At 35.1% G+C, this 22102-nt stretch overlaps 1 protein-coding gene across 6 annotated transcripts in view; it reads right to left on the bottom strand.

Moving 5' to 3' along the window:
* Nucleotides 1–3811: 3811 nt before the first annotated feature.
* Nucleotides 3812–22102, bottom strand: part of Sas-4 (spindle assembly abnormal 4) — a 65647-nt gene continuing 47356 nt past the window's right edge. For 5 of the 6 annotated variants that reach the window (XM_081768425.1, XM_081768428.1, XM_081768427.1 and 2 more), the window contains 3 exons: nucleotides 19908–20103; nucleotides 16780–16933; nucleotides 3812–4461 (listed from right to left, as the gene is read on the bottom strand). In XM_081768425.1, coding sequence (XP_081624551.1) covers nucleotides 16805–16933; nucleotides 19908–20103 — 325 coding nt within the window. In that variant the 3' untranslated portion in view covers nucleotides 3812–4461; nucleotides 16780–16804. Of the gene's footprint in view, nucleotides 4462–5183; nucleotides 5662–16779; nucleotides 16934–19907; nucleotides 20104–22102 lie in introns of those variants that run through there. The other variant, XM_081768424.1, reaches the window with a different exon arrangement.

The following is a 22102-nucleotide window of genomic DNA, read 5'->3' on the forward strand; positions in this document are numbered from 1 at the left end:
AAAAAGTTTATTTTTTCTGTGATGGAAAATAATTTCAAAAAATGTTAATGTTGTCAACATTATATAGGTGTACATTGACAACAGTATGATTAAAGCATATCAGGTCTTAGCTCTTACACTATTTTACAAAGTTATAATTTATTTGTTTAAGAGGAAAGATCTTGACTTGCAAGAGGAAGTCATGACTACTTACAGATAGGTCATAACAGAAAGATTGTTTTTACGAACACGATACCTGGGTTTAGTATTATCTATGTGGGTAATCTTGAAACATACTTTTCACACTACGTTCTTCAAAATTATTTTCGAATATCTTTCATTATTTGAGTTATAAAAATATTCAGTTAAAAAAGTTAAATGTGCGCTAGAATTCTTCTAGAAGCTGTCAGAACCAAAAGGTCAGTGCGAAGTCGCTGCTTATCTAACATTGGGTAGCTTTCAACCGCAATGTCCAGAATATGTTCCGGAAATTTCTTCGAAAAATCACTAAAATTTTTAGAATCCGGAAGTTTAGCGGCATCCAAATGGCTTGTTTTCTCAAATCGATTTCGCGCCTCCGCAGAAATGCGATCACGTATTCTGCAATATTCAATACGCCCACATTTGTTTTCACCAACTGTTGGAACAACCATATCACTTGTTATAATATTGTCAGTAACTAACGACTTGGCGTAACAGTCCAAATTTCTGAGCCGCTCCATGCCATCTGTTAGCGATTGGTGGAACTACATCCATCCTAGAGACGAATGCGTGGTCATCGCGCCGCGTCACCGTATCGTTAACCGGGGTATCGGGAGCTTTCTAGACCTAGTAACCGTCAGGTCTTTTATTCTTTTATTCACATGACTTCCCAGTTTGCCTCACGAGTCTGAGTGGACGCCGAAAATTGGGGAAGCACCGGTCGGGAATCGAACCCAAGACCACGCGGACAGCAATCTAACGCTCTAAACACTAGACTACGAGGTCCCCATAATACTGTCAGTGTCATTCCGAATTTTCTCAATGGCTTCCATGAATATTTAACTGCTTTGTAATTTGATGGTAGGCCTATCAGTTTGCCTGCACTGAATTTGATTATAGAAAATATCCACATGGGGAAGGGGCGCACAAAATTCGGGAGGAAAAAGAAAATATATAAAATGGAGGAAAAAAGTAATAGAAAGTGCTCAAAATCAAGGAAAAGCATGGCTTATTCTTGAAAATTTTCTTGTGCTTCGCGGCTGGTCTATCGGTTTCACTCATATGTACGGGAGGAGGGCACCGTCGTATACTCTCGCCCCGGGCGCTGATTTTCCACAGCACGGCACTGGTTGCGGTTACTTCTTGTTTGAACATCATCATCACAATTTGTAAAATAAAAAAAAATCATATTTACCGGAATGTATGACTTTCTTTCTTTCTTTTCTACATTTCTTCAAAATTCTTAATTCATTGTAGATCCTAAAATCTGCAAAGTTTCTACTCCAGGTTAAACTATAAGTCTCCATGATAAAAAAAATATCGTTAAGTTTAGTCAATTGAAATTCTTCGAAATGAGGCTCCTTACCGGGTCAAAGCATCCACTTTGAAAACAAACCAAACTGAACTGGACAACGGTTCTATTTTTTATTGATCATTAACATGTTCTCCCAAAAATATTAAGATAAAAACACGGGAAATCGTAATTTCGTTCAAAAGTGAAACACCAGTCCACAATTACTTAACTTAAAATGAAATCATTACATGCCTTTCGAGCTACTCTAAAATATGTAAGAATATTCTTGGACGTGTCAATCTAGTGTCTCTTTTCAAGTTGAACAGAACCGAATTACGGTTGTTTCTCCCTCATGTCCTTGCTTTTTTTTAAAATTTAAGTTCTCTGGACTATTCTTTCTAAGTAACACCTTAGTATTTTATAATGACCGAAATCAAGACTTTATGTCGTTATTACATTGGAATCTTGGTGCAATTTGAATAAAAGCACTTTACAATGAGACGTATTTTCTCTTACTTAACAATGATGTCTTCGAATAATGACTTAAGTATCCGTTTCACAAGTTAGGGGATCCTCGGTTAGATTCCCGCTGAGTTAAGAAAATTTTTATCATTTCCAATATTGATACTTCTGATGTATAATAACATGAAAAATATTCAATTTTTCTGGGTTTTAGAATTGAGACGACTTTCTTTGCAGGTGAAATACCAACAACATAAAATGACGTCAGTCTTATCAATCTTGATTCGTACTGTCTGGGAACGTAACGTGTTTAGACAATTGATGAATACAAAAGGCACATCCTTTGTATGGGTAAAAAATGTGACTGATCAAAAACAGACGTTGTTTTCTAGCAATTTGGAATTGTTCATAATTTTCTACTTCTATTACTACTGCTAGAAATAATGTTTTAATTTCCAACATGTTTCATACATTCATTCAACCAAACTTTGTAAATCGGAACAATTCTTTATTATATTCGTATGTATATTTTCTTAAAATATCAATATAACGCATAAATAATCCTAATACTTTTACTCAAAAAAAAAGGGCGTTACCATGTACCGTGATGAAGACGACAAATGCTTCGTATTTTATTATGAGCACTATAACGTTACTATCAACATCAACACACAGACAGATCCTTACAGAAAACTAATCTTTCATTTCTATTCTCCGCTTTAGTTTTTGTTAAGGAATCACATGTTCGATCTTCATATCGTTCATGAGCTGACACGAGTTTATATTCTTAACGGTTGTCTCGAACTTTTCATTTATACGTTACGCCACAGCACAGATCTGTTGTCCCTTACTTGTGGAAATTTCATACCCCTTTTCATTAATAAATTACCACATATTTTAAAACTTCACATTGGATAATTATTTACGAAAAAGGCGAAAAGGATATGGAAATTTTCATAAAGCTGAGAGCACAACTCTTCGTTTTAGAGTACGTGATGAATATTTATATTCGTGATAGTAAAGAAAATAAATATACCTTCATTGCAGTGAGTGTATTTTATCAAAAAAAGAAAAAGTTTGTTTTCAATTTACCAGTATTGTATGCTTAATTGCTGTTCAAATATGTTTGCAGTAGAAACGTATTTTATCAGATATACAATTAGTTTTGCCTTTCTAATTACATGCTTATTTGCGCTTATTTCAGTTTAATTTCACAACTATCCAAGTGTCACTGATTATTCTAGAGATTTTAAACCGAGAAATGTTATAAAGTATTTGTTTTGGAACTAATAGTAAAAAAAATGCAATATACAACAATTTTAACATCAAAGTATTTAAGATTTAAATGTTTAACAAACACTACACTTTTAATTATTTCATTTTAGCTTCCTGTTTAAAGAAGAAATAAAAAAAAAGTATCTCAGTCCGAGTTTCGAACCCTCGATTTTCAAGTTTCATAATTTCTTTACGAAAACTCAGTGCCTCATCATACTTGGCTACCGTCAGTACAATCATTTCTTGCAGCAAGTGTCTATATAGAGGACAGAGGGAAAATGAATTCCGTCTGTACAGATCTGTAGGCTCACGTTTTTGGACTTACTGGACGAGTTTCTAGGTTTATGTGGACAGAAGTGTACAAATTGCAAATTCAGAAGATGAGGGGAAATTATGTTCCATTTTTTGATTAATGCTAGTGTAAATGCTTAAACGTTTCTGCCGTGGACACACATTACAAGAGACGTTTGTTTCAGTGTACCCATTAAAAGTTTGACCTATGAATTTTGAACTACACGTTGTATTTTAAAGATACATTACGAAATTAATTATCTGTGGTAGACATATTCCCTTAAACACAACAGAACTAGAACAATAATGATCATAAAAAAATACTTTATTACAGTTTCTGATTACATCAATTATTTTCAAAATGAAATTCGATAACTACTAGCGTACATACATACATATTTTACATATACAAGCATTCACTACAATGAGGAAGATTGTACTCTGTGCAACGACACACAATTTATATAATCACAAAATCTACAAATTGTTCTTTATTAGTAAAAGAGGCAACGTGATTTTAGATATAAATTCTGCTTTTCACATTCTCCGTACAGGAATTGAAGGTTCTCATTTTTTAAACATGGTGCAAGATCACGTTACCACAAAAATATACATTTTTTATAAATTATTATGGATATTCGAGATTTTTTCAAACGAAAAAAGTGCAAGTTTTGCATATGCAAGACGATCAATAATAAATCAAATCCTTTAAACCTAGGATAAAAATTACAACATTCGTTGAATACAATGTCTTAAACAGAGATAAATGCATCAATTTATGCTGCATCTACAATAAGATATTATCTATCAGTTTTTCAGTAACTGAAATACCAGTACTGACAGCAATTAAAAGAAAGAAAAAACGTTATGTCTATATCTTTATCATCCTCGCTTACTTCTTTTTCAGGCACCAAAACGTCCATTACAACCGTTACTGCGTCTTCAACTGCATAGAAAATCTAAAATAAAATAAATATTAACTTAATTCTTGAATATGTAAACAGAACTAGAAAAGAAAGTGCAAGTACTGTTTATTATACACGGTGTGACAATAACGAAACGAGATTGAATTTGCTGCAAGTTAACTTTGACAAGGAAATTTTTCATAGTGCAAAAATTTTGAGCTCGGCCAGTCACCAATATAGTGCGTGACGCACCTCACGAAAGGTAGAGAGAATTAGAATAATTGATTAGAATGTTCTAGGTGTCATTCGACAGAGCTTCTTGTGACCTACTCATAAGTATTTTCAATTTCATCCTGTTCGATTTCATTCGAATTTCCTAACTTGCTTTATTTCCCATATTCTTCCAAACTAAGGTATATTTAGCAAACGCCAACTACTGGATAATATGTCACGAAAAATGCGCCATTGCTTGGTGTACAAAGCACCCAAAAGTAGTTAAAAATAAATTCATACATGGACTAATCAAGAAGCAATGAACAATTTATGTACGGTTGACTCTCGTTTTATCGGGGTAATAGTGGGCAAGATATTCACGGTTAACTTAAAATTACGCTTAATCCAATGGGAGGGAAAAAACGAAAAAGATAAATAAAAATTATATAATTAACAGAAAAATGCAAAATGGAAATTTACCTGTACTGTATTTTCAGGAACGCTTTAAAGTTTCAACTCAACTTTATCAACAAAGAAAAAAGAAATACGCAAAAAGAAACAAAAAACAATCTGACACTTCAAATTCACGTAAAAAAGTCAATCAGAACTTTCAGTTTCTTTGCTGAGTTTTCTTATTTTAAAATCGATTATCTTATCATGTGTAGCGTCATTTTGTCATTCAGAGACTATCTTCTCTCCTTCTAAGTAGTCCAAAAGGCACTCGATGTGATGAAGTGCAGGTCTGCGCGAGATCTTGTTTTCAGCTGACTGCTCCACATCTTCACTCAATTCCCCCTAACTGTCACTTGATGCAGTCAGGTTACTTAAAAAAAAAAAAAAAAAAAAAAAAAATGGGTAAGAACGATGGGAAGGAAACACCTAAAAAGCCATTCTCAACTTGAATCTTATTGTCAAATTCCATGTCTGTTCTCTCTCTCTCACTTTCTCTTTAGAGTGCCTGCTGATGATTCTTGCGATGGATGTAAATCTTTTCTTTTTTCGTTAGCCCGGTTAAGCCTCCTCCGTTAAATCGGAAGTCGACTGTAGAAGAAGTATAATATATAAGACAGCAAGAATATACAAAACGTAAAAGCTTATAGTAAAGTAACTTTTCAATATATCTGCCGAAAATTATCTCTACACATTTCTCTCACCGTAGCACAAGTTTCAAAGTACTCTGTTCATGGAAGTCTGTCTTTTGTAAGTACAGACATCTGCACACAACCGTTTTGGCTTTGTTACTGGAACTTTAACGTCACAGCCAAGAATTTCTTCGCACTGTACTTGGTAGTAATTCGATTTGGTGTCCCTCTACCGTCAGAATCTTGAACTACTGTGCAAAGACGGTGCAGAAATTACAGTAGTCTACTAGTAAAGAGCAGAGATGTGTAAAATGAAAATTAAATCTAAGTTTTATGCCCCACGGCAATGCCGGCTAGGTTAAAGGAGACAGTGATGATGAGAAATCAATGAAATAATGGAATGAAGGAAGTGGGCGGAAACGGGAGAACCTTAAGAAAAGCCACGCATACGGTGTGTGTCCACCACAAGGCTCATTTGGCGCGAGCTGGGATCGAACCAAGGATCCCATGCACCAGAGGTAAAAATTCTACCACTGAGCCACCGTGGCCCTAACAAAGAGGTGTAGAAAACCCGAGTGAAATTCGCAGAGAAAATGTGTGCATGTATGGGGAAGACTCTACTGAGCGTACTAACATCTCAGGGTTACATGCGTAGGATCGACACTGCGTAGCATCGACACTGCGTACGATCGAAACTGCGTAGCGTCGAAACTGCGTACGATCGAAACTAAAACCGGCGTAGGATCGAAAACAGATAAGGTCATATGATCGAACAATAAAAAAACCAATTATTTTATAATCACAGAATATTAAGTAATAGTATTTTTTTGGAGTTATATAGGGAAAAACCGGAGTAGGATCAAAACTGTATACGACCGAAACTGCGTAGCGTCGAAACTGCGTACGGTCGAAACTGCGTAGCGTCGAAACTGCGTACGGTCGAAACTGCGTAGGATCGAAACTACGTGCGATCGAAACTGCGTACGGTCGAAACTGCGTACGATCGAAACTGCATAGAAACGAAACTGACAAATAAAATAGTGACAAATATAATTAAATAATCATACAGGGGTGTACCCAGGAAGTTTTTCTTGGGGGACTATGACTTATTCAGGAGTACCAAAAAAGCTAAGTATTGTCTCAGCAGGGAGAAAGGAGAAGCCTCCCCCCAAAAGCCACTACTTCTGATCAAGTTGGCAAATTCCTTGTTCAGAAGATTGCCGTTAAGTTCAATTAACTTAGCTTAACATTTTCTTAGTTACCTAGTTGCTGTGAATTGTCACTTCTTTTATGGGCTTTGCAGGTGGCACAATCGAAGGTTCATGTAATTAGTTCAAGTTTTTGCTAGTTTGGGCTTCGTCCCAAATTTACTAACTTCCAGGGTTGTTTTGTTTAAAACAAAATATTTAAAACAAATGATTAAAACTTTTTTTAATTGTAATTTAATGTTAATTGTAATTGTTTGTGAAAAATTTGGGAAATTTATCCTTTCCCCCTATTATTTCAGTGTCCTTGGCTATATTCAAACCAACGTACAACTGTCTGGAATCATTCTTGGCCTACAAAACGCACCATAGAGGAGCACGATTGGATAATTAGGGAAGCCGGTGAACCACCATGTATGCTGATTTTTGCTTCTGACGCGTAAGAAGTACCAAAATGTCATGTGTATTATGAGAGAGTTTTTTTCTTTCTCTCTTTGTATGGCAGCCAGCGACTTCAGGTTTTTACTGTACCTTGTCAACATACCAGAAAATTCTTTTTAGGTGACTTGAACCCATGTGGCTTCGGTGTTGCCAGCTAGAAAAAATCATGAAATTCGGCTAGGGATTTAAAAAAAAAAATTCACTCCTACATTTTTTCAATAATCCCTCCCGTTAGCAACACTGCAATCTAACTTACACCAAAAAATAGCCATGTCCCTCTTCTAAAATACAAGACGTAAACGATATCAATCGGGCTAACAGTGTTTGGGCAATAAATCATTAACTGAAAGTCTACGAAAACCCCAAAATCGATTTTGTCCCGAAAGGGTTAATGAGATATGCGCGCCAAAGATTTCGGGCTCTAATTTAACGTGATCCCCCCTTCAAGTTTCTGGGCTGGTCCATAGAATGAATGGCCTACATAGTACTGTCTACGGGCTGGATGGGCTACCAAATTTCAGCTTTCGTTCTCCATAGTTAATGTGATATAGGCGCCGAAAATTTGGAGGCTAACTTCACCAGAGCCTCCCAACTTTCTGGGCTAGTCGAGATAAAGATCGACGGGCTAACAAATTTCATCTTTTGGGCCAATATAGTTAATAAGGTGTGAAAACCAAAGTTTTGGGGCGTTAACTTAACGTGAGCCCTTAACTTTTTCGGCAAGTTGAGATAATGGGTGTACCAGGTACTAAACTTCATGGGCCTTCCAACCCATTATTATTTAGCATTTGGGGCACTCAACGAACACAGATACAGGGTCTCCAAATGTGAAAATGAAAATGCAATCTTTAAGTTTTATGTCCGACTGTCATCCTGGGTATACTAAAGGAGGCGCAGATGATGAGAATAAATGGAATGGTGAAATGAATTTATTTGGGAGGGAAGCAAAGTATAATACATATCAGTCATTACACATGCAAATAGATGTTTTATGGTAATTGTTTTTTGCTGAAATATAACTTCGGTATCTTTTATACGTGTTTAGGAGCTGAGATTATTATCTAATAATTATAAGAAAAATACTTTTTTTTTTTTTTTAAAGGAAGATACAAGTTTTTCACCTTCGTACAACAATTCATGTTTAATAGGCGTATAGAAGGGGCTCATGCCCAAAACATTGGGACTCCATTTCTGGGACCCGGTTCCTGACCACCACTGTGCTGAGGGGAATCGGATCTTTCCAACGTCACCATCTGTATGCAACAACTCCATGCTTAAACGAGAAATAGAGTGGACTCGAGCCCAACATTTCGGAACCACATTTTCTGGAGCTTCGAGGCCAGGGCCCAATTTCTGACATTACCGCTTTCGTTAATCGACCCCGACCTTTCAAACGCTAACACTATAGTACAACACCATGTTAAATAGGCAAATAAAAGAGACCTGAACCCAAACTTTTGGGATCTCATTTCTGGAGTCTCAGGTCCCGGAGCTTTCCAACACCACAATATGTATCCAATAACTCCATGCTTAAAAGAAAAATATAATGAAGCCAAGCTCAAAATTTCCGGACACCATTTTTGGACCATTGAGACAAGGGCCCAATTTCTGACGTTAACACTGTGCTCAGACGACCCGAACATTTCCAACTTCACCACCCACATACAATTCTATGTTTAATAGGCGTATAGAAAGAACCAGCGCCCAAAACTTCGGGACCCCATTTTTCTGGAGCCTCATGGCTGGGGCCCGGTTTCTGATATCACCACTGTGCTCGGGAGACCCGGACTTTTCCAATGCCACCATCTGCATCCACTAACTCCATGTCTAACACGGCTTCTCCATTGTAGGAGAATTTTTATGAATTTTCTCCAGGTTCTTTACAACTATTTAAAACGTTTCAAACTATTCATAAGAAATGAAATTTCAATACATTAAAAACTATGTTCTTTTAAAATGTTCAAAATGGATGACAGCATTGATTTCCAGTAATAATTGTAAACTTTCGTAATTTTATTCTCTATTTGAATAGTAGTTTAATTTCGAATCTATTACGGTTAAAAATATTTTTGTGAAATGTAACGGAATACATTGAAATGCTCCTACCCCCACGGATACGTGTTCCAATTATAAATCGATTTGAGGTTCAGTGTACAAATGAGAAACTCCCAAAGCGAAGTACAATATTGTAACGTTGGTGACATACATATGAATAACTGGTGATTAGGTCGTTAAGCTGTACATAAAATCATATAAATTTTCATTCATATTACGCAGACAAGTACACACAGAACAGCATATGAATCTTTATCTGACTTTTGTTTCTCTAACTTTCTGACAGCCTTTACAAAATAATAGAGATGCAAGGGCTCGGAAAAAAACCGGCTTTTTAAAAAAAAAACTCGTTTTTTTCTGCTTCGCTTTTTTGTTTGGGAAATTTTGGGCTTTTTTGAAAATTCTGCTTTAAATTGATAAACCAGATTTTGTTTCGCTTCTCTACAACACAAAAAGTCATTTAATTAGTGGTTGATGCCGATAATAATATAAAACCTCGAAAATAAATCATGAGTTTCGAAAAGATATTTCAAACAGTTTTACTTCTCAACATATTTACATTATGAATTCCAAAGGATTAACCAATGTATATAATAAGATATTTTTTTTAACCTCCTACATACAAAAGTAAGTAGGGTTGGCAAGAGCCATGGTTGTTTTTGAAAATGCCAAAAACCCGTTTTTTGGGGGGAGTTTAAACTAGGTTTTTTTGGTTTAAACCAGGTTTTTTGGGGTTTAGATATTTTGCTTTATGTATTTATATTACATATTGACAGAAATAAGTTTGTTTCGCCTTGGTGTTATTATGCAACAACGGGGTTATGCTGGAAGAGGTCACATAAGCTTAAAGAAGTGCGGTCAGTAAATTTCTTAAATTGAGAAACTCCCGCCCTAGCCATCTCGAAAATCCCGTCATTACTCTAAATGTAAAACAATAACGAAAAAAAATCCTGTTATTGCTTTGCATGTAAAATTTAAAGGGCAACGTATCATAATCAGTACGCTAAAACTGAGGTATTAAATTACAAATTTAGTGCGTACATATCATTGAAAGTACAATCCAAGCTAATGTTGGAAGCTACGTAGGCAATCGATAAATTTTGTCAATTTATATCAGTATATTTAAGCAACCTTGGCTTCTTTATAAAACAACAGGCATTCAGGCATGCGGAAATATACAATTTAGTTTCGTTTCGTATGTTCAGGCTTAACATCCTTACGTAATACCGAGGTTATCAAGGAGAAGACTTTCGCTTAAAATGACATCCGAACCGCTACTTTGTTTACGCATGAAAGAAGGGTTGTGGTTCGACCGAGAATTGAACATGGGACACCTTGATTAAAAGGTGAAAAGGAAATAAAACTAATGCAGATGGTTTGATGTACGGAAACGTCACAATGAAGTTCACACGATTCGCATTTTTCGTACCTTTTATTTTTTTTCGGTTTAAACCAGTTGTTTATTTAAAAAAAAAAGAAGAAAAACAGCTGGTGTAAACCAGCCAACCCTAAAAGTAAATACTTCTTTTATTAAAATACTCAAATAAGTAGCAAAATTCTATGTAGTATTTTTACTTCAAAATATTCCATACCCTCTTTTTCGAACAAAATAAAATTAAAATAAAACATAAGAAAAATACTTAGATTTATATGATACACTTAAAGGCTGCACATCTAGAGCTTTTGGTTTTGTATATTCTTGAAATTCTACAGTTTTGTATAAGCACCATCACGGTTTATTCAGTCCTCAAGTTTTCTGTATTTTTAACAAGAGGGATTGAACATGAAGGGTGTGAGATAAGAACATGGTAACCCATAATTTTACTATTTTAAGAAATTAGAAATTTTCTGCTGCACAATCCATTTTGAAAGTCGGAAAGCTGATTTTTCACATAAGTCTATACATGAGGGATTAAACGAAGCGGTATGCGTTGCTGCCTATCTGATGCTGCGTAACTCAGCAATTGAAAATTTGTTAGTTACCATGTTCTTGGCTCACACCCTTCATATCATTATGGAACTCTCCCCACCCCACCAACACACACAAAAAAAAAAGGACTACGGAATATATTTAAGTTAAGATAAATACAACTGCACAACAAACATGATTGACTGGAGCTTTTGCGCTTCTATCGAGAAGTCCGGAATTCAACTCAGCATTCGACCATTCCGACAAAACTTTTCTTCATTCCATCTATGAAGTAGAAATAGTGCGCGTACTGTGAGTTGGCTGACTTCATTTCTTATTGTTTTTAAATCGTTATTATTACTAATTACCAGCAGTGACGGTTTTGCGAGGGTTAGGGGGGGCGGTCTTTCGGACTGAAGCCTGTTCCCCAAAATTACGGAATGTCTAAAAGAAACGAAATATCTATTAGTTATGCCTTTACTCATAAACTTTAAGCTGCCGTCAAATAAAAATTACGAATGTCTAGAAAAACTAAACATTAGTAAGAAAAAAAAATACTTTTCTAAATCCGCCACTGATTCTCAGTATAAAATGATCTTCAAGGTTGTATCCGGAAGATTATCGCTAAATATATAAACGAAACGAAATACAGTATTAGTTATGCCTGTACTCATAAACTTCAAGCTCCTCCCAAATAAAATTAGGAGATTTTAGAAAATGAAACAATCAGAGAAACCCGTCCCAAAGTACGTTTCTAAATCCGCTACTGATTAGTTGTATAAATTAGTATTCAAGGTTGTATCCGGAAAATTATTGCTAAATCGTTGCACAGCTACAGTATAACAGAAATGTGGAAGTACGGTTAGACGGATATATTGAAAAACGTACGCTTTGACGGATATATAGAAAAACGTAAGTTTAACTTCTGCGTTAGAAGCTAGAGTACTAAGCTCTTAGAAATGAAACAGACGACAAACTGAAATGATATCGAGAAGAAAAAATATCGATAACTCAAAAGTTAAAATAAAGTTAAATAGCCTCTAAAATTGCCCTCAAATACTACATTCTTCATGTTAGCTTTAATTCGTAAAAAATGTGCTCCATCCATCTTGATGGTGAATTTTAGAGCGAAATATGGCATTTAGGTCATGGAATTCTTATCTAAGTATAGAATATACTATAAGAAAGCTATTTAGATAGAAAAATCATGAAAATGAAAAAAGCCAAAATTTCTAAAATTCTCGTTTTTTTTTTTTTTCAAAAAAGCCGGCTTTTTATGTGAAAAAAAACATCGATTCAAAAAAGCCGGCTTTTTTGCATCTCTACGAAATAATATCTTTACAATCGAAATATTCGTTAAACATTATTATTATTCTTATCCTTCAATATTCATCATACATCATATTCTTCATTACTTTAAATTCTTCATATTACATAACTATTTTACATTATATTCCGTCGAAGCTGTTTCAAAGTTAGTATTACACTTCTGACATAGTTATCATTACAAATCATAATTGATTCTCAATCCATACGCCTGTAACTTGTCCATCCTACCTGCAGTGTGGATCCTACGCAGTTTCGATCGTACGCAGTTTCGACGCTACGCAGTTTCGACCGTACGCAGTTTCGATCCTACGCAGTTTCGACGCTACGCAGATTCGACCGTACGCAGTTTCAATCCTACGCAGTTTAGGTCGTGTGGAGTCCATGAATATAATCCTAATTTATAGCTGCACAGGTTAAACAAATTAAAGAGAGAGAAAAAATATATATTTTTTGAGCGCATGGGCAACTGCGTAGGATCGAAACTGCGTAGGATCGAAACAGGTTTTGAGCTGAATTTTTCGATCGTACGCAGTGTCGATCCTACGCCGCATTCCCACATCTCAAGGTGGTTCAAAATCTTTGAACACTGTGGATTTGCAAGTTCACTAACAGCATCAAGTGAACAGAATGTTATGGTCTTTGAAGAGGCAATTCGTAACAGGGGCGGATCCCCCGATCGCCCCCCCTTCCCCCGAAGAGGAAACTTTCTTATTTTATATATATAAATAAAACCCGTCCCAAAGTTTGGAGCCCTTAAAAGTAGCAGTATGACAACTCACCGCCCCTCCCCCCCCAAAGCAGAAGTCGGTCCTGGAACCGCCCCTGATTCGTAATGACCGGAAAATCCATGTTCGAACGTTGTCGAGCATATTCAACATTTAGTACAGTATAGTGTATAATGTGGTATATGACAAAGGGAAATTTTGGAAAGTCAGTACCCAGTGAGAGCCAAAGAATCTTACAGACACAGAAAGACAGACAAAGAACAAGAGGCAGCGAATTATGACATACCTGCACCACCTGTCACTGTACACTAACCAAAGATGTGCTTTTCTGGAACGTTACAGATGAGTCGTGGGCGTACTAGAACACGCCTGAAACAAAGGTGGTATCCATGGAATGGATACATACCGATTCCCCACGAAAGAAGAAATTCAGAATCGCTCAATTTGCGAATAAAATGCTAATGATTGTATTATGTAACATGCAAGGGGTTCCACAGGCGGATTTTCCAACTGTGAATACCGAATCATATGAAACAGCATTGGCAACGTTTCGTTGTGGGCTTCAAGACACACGCTCAAACATTAGTACTGGAAAGCTTTAATGACACTGCACGTTCCATGTTGCTGTTTCTGTTCGTAAGAAATTCGCTGTGTTTTAATGGGAGGTGCTTGAGCACATGCAGTACAGTTCTGGTTAAAAGCTTTCAGGGAATCATCGTATTGCTCCAATAAAGAAATTGTTGGTTGACCAATGTTTCAATTTCGATTATGAAGTAAAATCGGTAGTGCACAGGTATCTGTACTTAAAAAAAAAAAACTTGTGGAGGGTACTTTGAAACTTGTGCAACGATGGGAGAAATGTGCTGAGATTTGGCGGCTATGCTGAAAAGTGGCTTTAATTATTAGTCTATTTTGTATACAATTTTGTTGTTATATACTACACTTTCCTCTACATATATATATATATATATATGGGTGCTTCTTGATCTGTCCTAGTATCAATTTATTTCGAAGTATTGTTGGTTGCTTTGTACACCACAGTAGCATACTCGTTGCGACATCTTGTCCCGTAGTTGGCGTTGCTAACAATTCTTTAGTTAATCAAATAAAATGAAATTTTACTTCAGTGTCCCATGCTTATTGCTTTTAGACTAAAAGAGATGGATGATTAATGAAAGTGGATGAGTGAAATTATTTATTATTTTCTTTTTTTTACGTCCTCCCATTGGGAACTGAACCTGGGACCACGTGCATCAAAAACACACGCGCTAGCCACCAGATGAGCGGGTAGGGAAAAAAAAAAACACAAAGCCTTAGTTTAGAATATGGAAAATAAAGATAATCAGAAAATTCGGATGTAATTGACCACGGTGATATTGAAAACAGTTCTGAGTTGGCTATAAAGAGCTGTATCGACACCCAAACCATTGCATCTCATTATCCTAATCCTACCCTTCCTGGTTAAGTATAGACTGGTGTTGTAGTATCTCGCCAACGATGCAACAATGGAACAAAGAGTGATCTGTGCGCGCCTAGGAAAAACTGCACAGAAATACCTGAGCTATTGAATCGAATGGAAATTTATGACGTGTTGAAAAAGGTTAATGAGGACAATCCTTTCTCGTTCCCATACTTTTTTATTTGTGTAAGAGGTTCAGTACTGGCAGAGAGTCTGTGGAAGCACTGTGCGAGACCTAGATCCAAGTAGTCTGTCAAACGAGTTGAAATGACTGATGAATTTCGGGATATCATTCTATATGACCGAAATGCAAGTATCAGGGTAATATCAGACTTCGTGGGGATGAATAAGGAAACTATTTATCAAATGATGACGGAAGATTCACAGAAACTGAAGCTATATGTATGTTTTGTGTCCCATCCGTGAAATAGAAACTGAAGTGATTGTTCGTGAATATTTGACCCCACAAAGTGTTACCACACTTCGTACACTCGTATACTCGTGAGACCTGACTCTCTGTGATTACTCTCTCCTTATCAAATTAAAAGCACCGATGAAGGATCGCTTAAAGAAAGAAGAAAAAAAAAAAAAAAACATCACCATCAAAAGCTGGAACACTCTTACAGTCTAACTCGTTAAGTCTTCCAGAAATTATTCGCTGACTTACTGGATTGTGTATAGATGTGTGAACAAAGGAGATTCCTACTTTAAATGAAGTGTAGTAAGTTGGTTTGTTTTTCAGTAATTTTTTACAGACCCAGTCTCGTTTCCTCATTGCCATACTGTGTATTACTGTTTATAATTTATTTTCATATCGAACGCTACAAACTGAAATTTGAATATTAACGCTACAATTTTCACATTACTTCAATGTGAAACTGCATTAACTAAACACAACTGAGACCAAAGACGGATAAACTTTCGTAACATCAAAATTTGAAGGAAACAAATCAGGTTATATCAGACACACTGAACAAAATACTATTTATATTTATTCATCTGCAGTGCTTTCTTCAATTTTTGTTATAGAAATATGAATTCATACAGTTAAAATATAAAGTTTCAATTTAAGGCGTAGCTTTTAAATAGAAAGTAAGTTTGTAATGCATTAAACCCTTAACTTGGCTTACCTTCCGTAAAACTGCTTGACTTTTATTTTTCTTGCCAAGGCAAGCTTGAGCCAAATCCCTACCCTATCAAGAGTAAATGATTTTCACAGGTAAGCTTGCGAAAACCTAACTTGTACTAACAAGCTTGGCACAAGAGTTGTCAGAGTTGGTTTTCACGGTAATTTAAACAGCTCACCAGAATTTTAAGTTATTGAATTTAACTGAAATGCTGAAGAAGTAATTTTTGTGACGAAAAGATATATTAATAGGTAGGGTTGATTTTTAATATTTTAATAAATACCGAGTATCAGTATTATATTTCATGAAGCTCAGTACCTAATATCATACATATATATATACATCTGTGGCTTGGGCTAAAAGGGCCAATGTCACTACTTGCAAAAATGAGATACTCTTCAATTTTAACGCCTATAAATGGATGTTTTCTTGTGCAAGAGGAGCAAATGCCAACATGAAATAGTTTGGAATGTATACCATTCATATAACCATTTGCTTTTCTTGCACAAGAAAATATCCATTTATAGGCGTTAAAATTTGACGAACATCTCATTTTTGCCAAAAAGTAACATTGGCCCTTTTAGACCCAAGCCACATTCACTTCTTCTTAAACCTTGCTCAAGATTTGTCATATTTTGGTAATTTGCACATGTACTTATTTATTTCAGATATATTCTTACTGGCGAATTACTGACATGATAAAATATTTGAAAGATAGATTATGCAAAATTGGGAATTTTGTAGATATTGACTATTATGAAAATGTTTTTCAATTTGATGTAAAATAGTGATAAACAAATGGCCAATGACAGAAGCTTTTTACTTACCTCTCTCCATCTGGTGATGGAAATCTCAACCACCAGAATCCATGACTAAATTTCCATCCTTATCTTTCAATCGTACACGACCATTGGCATATCTTGTTTCCTGAAGACCGTTCGGATATAATATTTTCACAGTTCCATCCGGATACTCTCTTCGCTGGAAATAAAAACAAAGAAAAGCTTATTTACATCGGGCACTTCCAATGAATTAAAAAAAAAAAGTTATATGCAAGAAAAGATTTACATTTTTATCTTATTCTTAAATATTTTGAGTGGGGTAGTCACTCTTGAATACTTTTCTGTTTTATATGCTTTAGATTGGTTGAAAACATTTTTATTCTACCGAAAAAGTAAACATGTGAATACATTGTTGAAACATGCTTTTAATATGTTTCTGAGCTTAACGCCCTACGCCGGTGGTTGCGAAACTTATGAAGTTTCTGAACTACAGTACTGTTTTTAAATCTTACTGTCAGCTACCAACCGAAAGAACTACCAACTTTCTTTTATTTAAAAAACATCTTACATTTGCTTATTGTCTATAAACTTATATTTTTGGTATTATGAAATCAAACTATCCATGTTAGCAAATGTCTAATATACACACGAAAAACTTAACGTGCACAACCCCACGCGTATATAATCAACTGTGCAATGAGGCTGATAATGACAGTTATGCGGGAGAAACAAGCAGTTATTGTTGTTAGTGCCCCCTGTCGTTAGCGTCAGCTCAGTGGAGTGATCAAGGTTAGCCAACCGGAGCGTTACCACGATCTACTGAAAATATCCTCGTGAGCTACTAGTAGCTCGCGATCGACGGTTTGGCGATCACTGCTCTACGTTCAGCTCATCCCTACTTTTGTCAATTTTAGTGAACAACTTAAAGGTAATGAGGAACATAAAAAGAAAATTAAAAAGTAATTAGATAATACCTTTCAAATAAATTAATAACTGTTTGCAAATATTTCCTTATAAACCGGAAATTTGGGTGCGCAGTTTCTAACGTCATAACTGTTCGGCACTCAAACTTATACATTTACGAAAGTTCTTGCAAACGATTATTCGTTCATGTAAAAGCATTTTGCAGATATTATATGATCCACTTTCTAAATTTTTGCCTTCTTCATTATCAACGGTCCAAAAGTACTGATGTTAAGAAACAATATTGCCTGAACCGAAATATTGCAGTACCGAACAATATCCATTTCTTCCATTTGATTCATTTTATACAAATTTTCATTAACAGATAAATAAAAGTAATCAGATGCACGTAGTTCCTTAAATAGAGAAACTTAGGGGGGAAAAAGACTAAGTCCGTAAGTTATGTGTACGAAAGTTGATCTTTTAACATGTTAAATTTCTGTGCTATTACAATGTCAGGATATCTGGCACAACTTCGTGCTGTAGCATGTGACATAATCTTATTTACTCCCCACAATATTTCTACATTCAACACAACTTTTGAAATGACAAAATAACTTAAATCACAAAACTTTGAATCACACTGTTTTCAACTTTCGATGATCCTGGTTTTCAAATATTACCCTGCGACTTTTCTGCCAGAGAACACTTAGTTTGTGATGCTGGCATATCATCTTTTTTGAAAGGAAAAACGCTCACTTTTCTACAGTAAAATGCTGCTGACAATTCAACATAGCTCTTGCCTTTGCTATGAATTTCCATTACATTTAGATCACTGTGAGAAACAGCAAAAATTGCTGAACAGAAACTAGAAAAATGCACTATTCGGTAGTATTTTTCTGTGACCAGAATCTTAATTTCGAGTCTTTTGGGGAGATTTTTGAGACTTCCGGATGGTAAACACCCTGCATTTATAGAGAATAACAGAGATGAATTCACATGAGACACTCCGAGGAGTAAAGGCAAACTAAACCAAGGCTTGTTTCGTGAAAATGCACTATGAATTGTCAAAATAATAGACCATTTATTTCCAAACTGTATTTTCTAAGGGAAACAGGAACGATTTCCATTAACTATAATGCATATAAGCATGAGAACTAACTGCCACAAAACAGTTTATTATTACTATTCGAATACCTCGAATGTAACTTCCGAGGAGTGGTCAGATTGCACGCAGCTTTAGTTGAATACGCCCTTACTACCCGGAACGCTTCAAATTGTCTTAAATTTCATAACCACTTTTGAACGAATACTTTTTTATGAACGTATTTTGTAAGATTATAATATTTTCTGCTTAACCGTCAGTCACCCAAAAATATTAAGAAAATGAAGAATATTTAAGTTTCATATTCATGAGTTTATAATTAGACCAATAACCAATAAATAATAACTAAAACAAAAAACATTTACATAAAAAAAACTATATATAAACGATCCCTTAATTTCTGAGCAGGAACATTTACACATTACTCATAGTAACAAGGACTGAACTCAAGTTATTGTTTATGAATTTAATGTCTAAATCATAACTTGCAAACCTATTTTGCTAAAATATTTTACAAGTGCTGTATTATACGATAAAAAAAAAATGAAAAAAAAAATACTTTGATTCTTGAAAACGAAACATATTGTATTTAATATTTGCGCTTCACATGAGAATTTTAAGATGAAAAACCATTGGAAGCTCCAGAACCAGAGAGGGGATTTCTGCATGGTGGGGAAGCTTGTTTAGCTACAACTAGATCTACGTCAACCAATCAAAATCTAGACATATGTCATATCAAATTACTGTTTTGAATAATTTTATTTTTTCTCACCAGATGCATAGATAAATCAGCGCAGGGTGGCGCCACTTGCCGACCATTAACATAGCTTTATCAATCACAAATAAGATTAAAGGTAATTTTAATTCCTTCTATTATCTTTCTCGTAATTGAATAAAGATCAACCTTTTAGCACCACAAACTAAAATTACGTCTGTAAAGTAAAAACAATCTAATAGAATACCGCTTAACCAAATCCTTTACCTTATTTCAAACTCGAAGTGTATGATCTTGTTCGTACTGTATGTCTAAATCTTGGCAATTCTTTACACGAGCAGAACTCGATCTTAAGTTAATATATTCAGTATCTACTTTCTAAGGTATCTGAAAAACGATAATAATAAAGGATAAAATCGCACTAAAATATCAACAATAGAACATGCATACCTTGTGATCCTTGGTGTGATACTCTTTCTGTCCGTTAGGCAACTCTAGAACAGTTTCTCCATTGTTTTGATTCTTCATAACCGTTCCATCGGGAAATATAAACTCTTCACTTCCATCTACATGGTGGAAACTTGCAGAGCCATTTGGGAAATTTACTTCGATTGTTCCGTCCTTCTGACGTCTTTCTACCTGTCCACTATAACAGATCAAACCATAATATATATAAGATTGTAGACAGTTCTGATTTTGTAAAGGAGATATATGAAGTTCTCACCTTGAACACAACCAATTCTGATAGGAAAATTTTGTCCATAATATTCTCAAGGAAAGTAGCTGTTTAGACCAAAGATACATTCGACTCTTCTCTAATTTCACTCATTCCTCCGAGCCTCTACGAGGAAGCACAAGGGATATATTTTGAAGGTCAGAAGGATATTTTCCATTTTCAGGTCTGAATGTAAAGAAAAACAACAAGTCCTGCTCACAAGGATCTCCAAAAAGGGAAAAAAGAGTAAGATACATCTAAGGCACTATACACTACATACATAAAATACGCAGTTTTTCTCATCATACGTCATATTATCATACCTTACTTTTAACCCTAACATTGGCATCCCGTATATATGGCAACTTCGTCACAGTGTAGTTAGTATCTATTTTGTTTCATATATAACCATTACAACAATAAGCAACTTCGTCACACCGTAGGTAGTACTTTATATTTGTTTCATTACAACGATACGTTAGCAAATAAATATCTACATACCTAAACCGCTCGATGAAACAAAACAAATTTTATTCATTTTCTCAAAATCAAGAGTAGGTAAATCGTTTTGTCCTACCTATAGGAAAAGTAAAATATTGATTACGCTTTCCTTTTAGCCAGAAGATTAAGCATTTTGGATAGTAAGACAACTATTAAATGTAGTATACTTGTTGTATGTATCAGAGCTACAGTTACTTAATAAATAAATGTCTGTTAATTCAATATTACGAATTTAATGGATTACGGAGTCTTGTCCCTTGTGAGCAGAAAACGGATTCGAAATTGGGGCGATTTTGTGTAAATGGTTCAGTAATTCTTAATTGTACGAAGATAAATCAAAATGTAATGCCTCCCTAGCTGGCTCCTTAGATCTCCCGAAATTGGATTTATTTTTTTTTAATATCTCGGGAACGGTAAGTGACGCGAAAAATTCATCACTTTCTCAGATGGTTTTTGATGCTCTATGGAATGCAGGGTTCAAAATTGAAAAATTCGCACAGAGAGAGAGAGAGAGATATGAAGAATTCAGTAACGAACTTTTTTTAAGTTCGTTGAATCAATTTTTGAAGTATTTCTTATAAAAACAACACAATATTAAATTTTATTCGTTTGATTTATCTGTGCGTGCGGCAAAGTTGAGAACTGATTTCCTTATTTACAAACGACGTCAGTCACATTACAAGGTTTCCAAAGGTATTAGTTTTACTTGAGATTGCTTTCACATGCAGTTTTTCAAGAAAATCAAAAGAATATGCCAAAATGAATCAAATTTAATGGAAGCAGTCGTGTACATACTTTTAAGTCGATGTGTGCTGAATACGTAAAACTATTTACCATGAAATTAAACGCTAAGGCATGTAGATGGCTATGAACTTAATATTCCTATATGAAAATCTAACTCACAGAATGTTAAATACTATTTTAAAAAAACTTAATATAATAAATCTACAGTAGTGGCAGACCCAGAGACACATCATAAGGCTAATAAACTGTCGAAGAAGTGCAAACAAGCATATATATATATATATATATATATATATATATATATATATATATATATATATATATATATATATAAGAAATCCCGAGTGAATGAGTGACTAATCAACTGATCAAGTGGAAGGAAACGGAAGAACCCCGAAAAAACCCACGCACACGGTGTTTGTCCACTACAAAGTTCACTTGGCGCGAGCTAGGATCGAACCAATGACCCCATGCACCAGAGGTGAACGCTCTACCACTGAGCCACCGCGGTTTTTCCCAAAGGTAGAAGAATTCATTACATAACCAATTTGTTGAAGTCTTATCTAGAGTTAAAGTAAGCTTCTCGGAAGTTAGTTCTGTTTTTAATACTGTGTACAATACTTTTGATAAATTATAAAAGTCGTATTATCGGAGATTACAAATGGAATACACTGCACATTAGCAG

The sequence above is a fragment of the Thermobia domestica genome, chromosome 8 (genome assembly GCF_964235325.1).
Source record: "Thermobia domestica chromosome 8, izTheDome1.hap1.1, whole genome shotgun sequence".
Taxonomy (NCBI): domain Eukaryota; kingdom Metazoa; phylum Arthropoda; class Insecta; order Zygentoma; family Lepismatidae; genus Thermobia; species Thermobia domestica.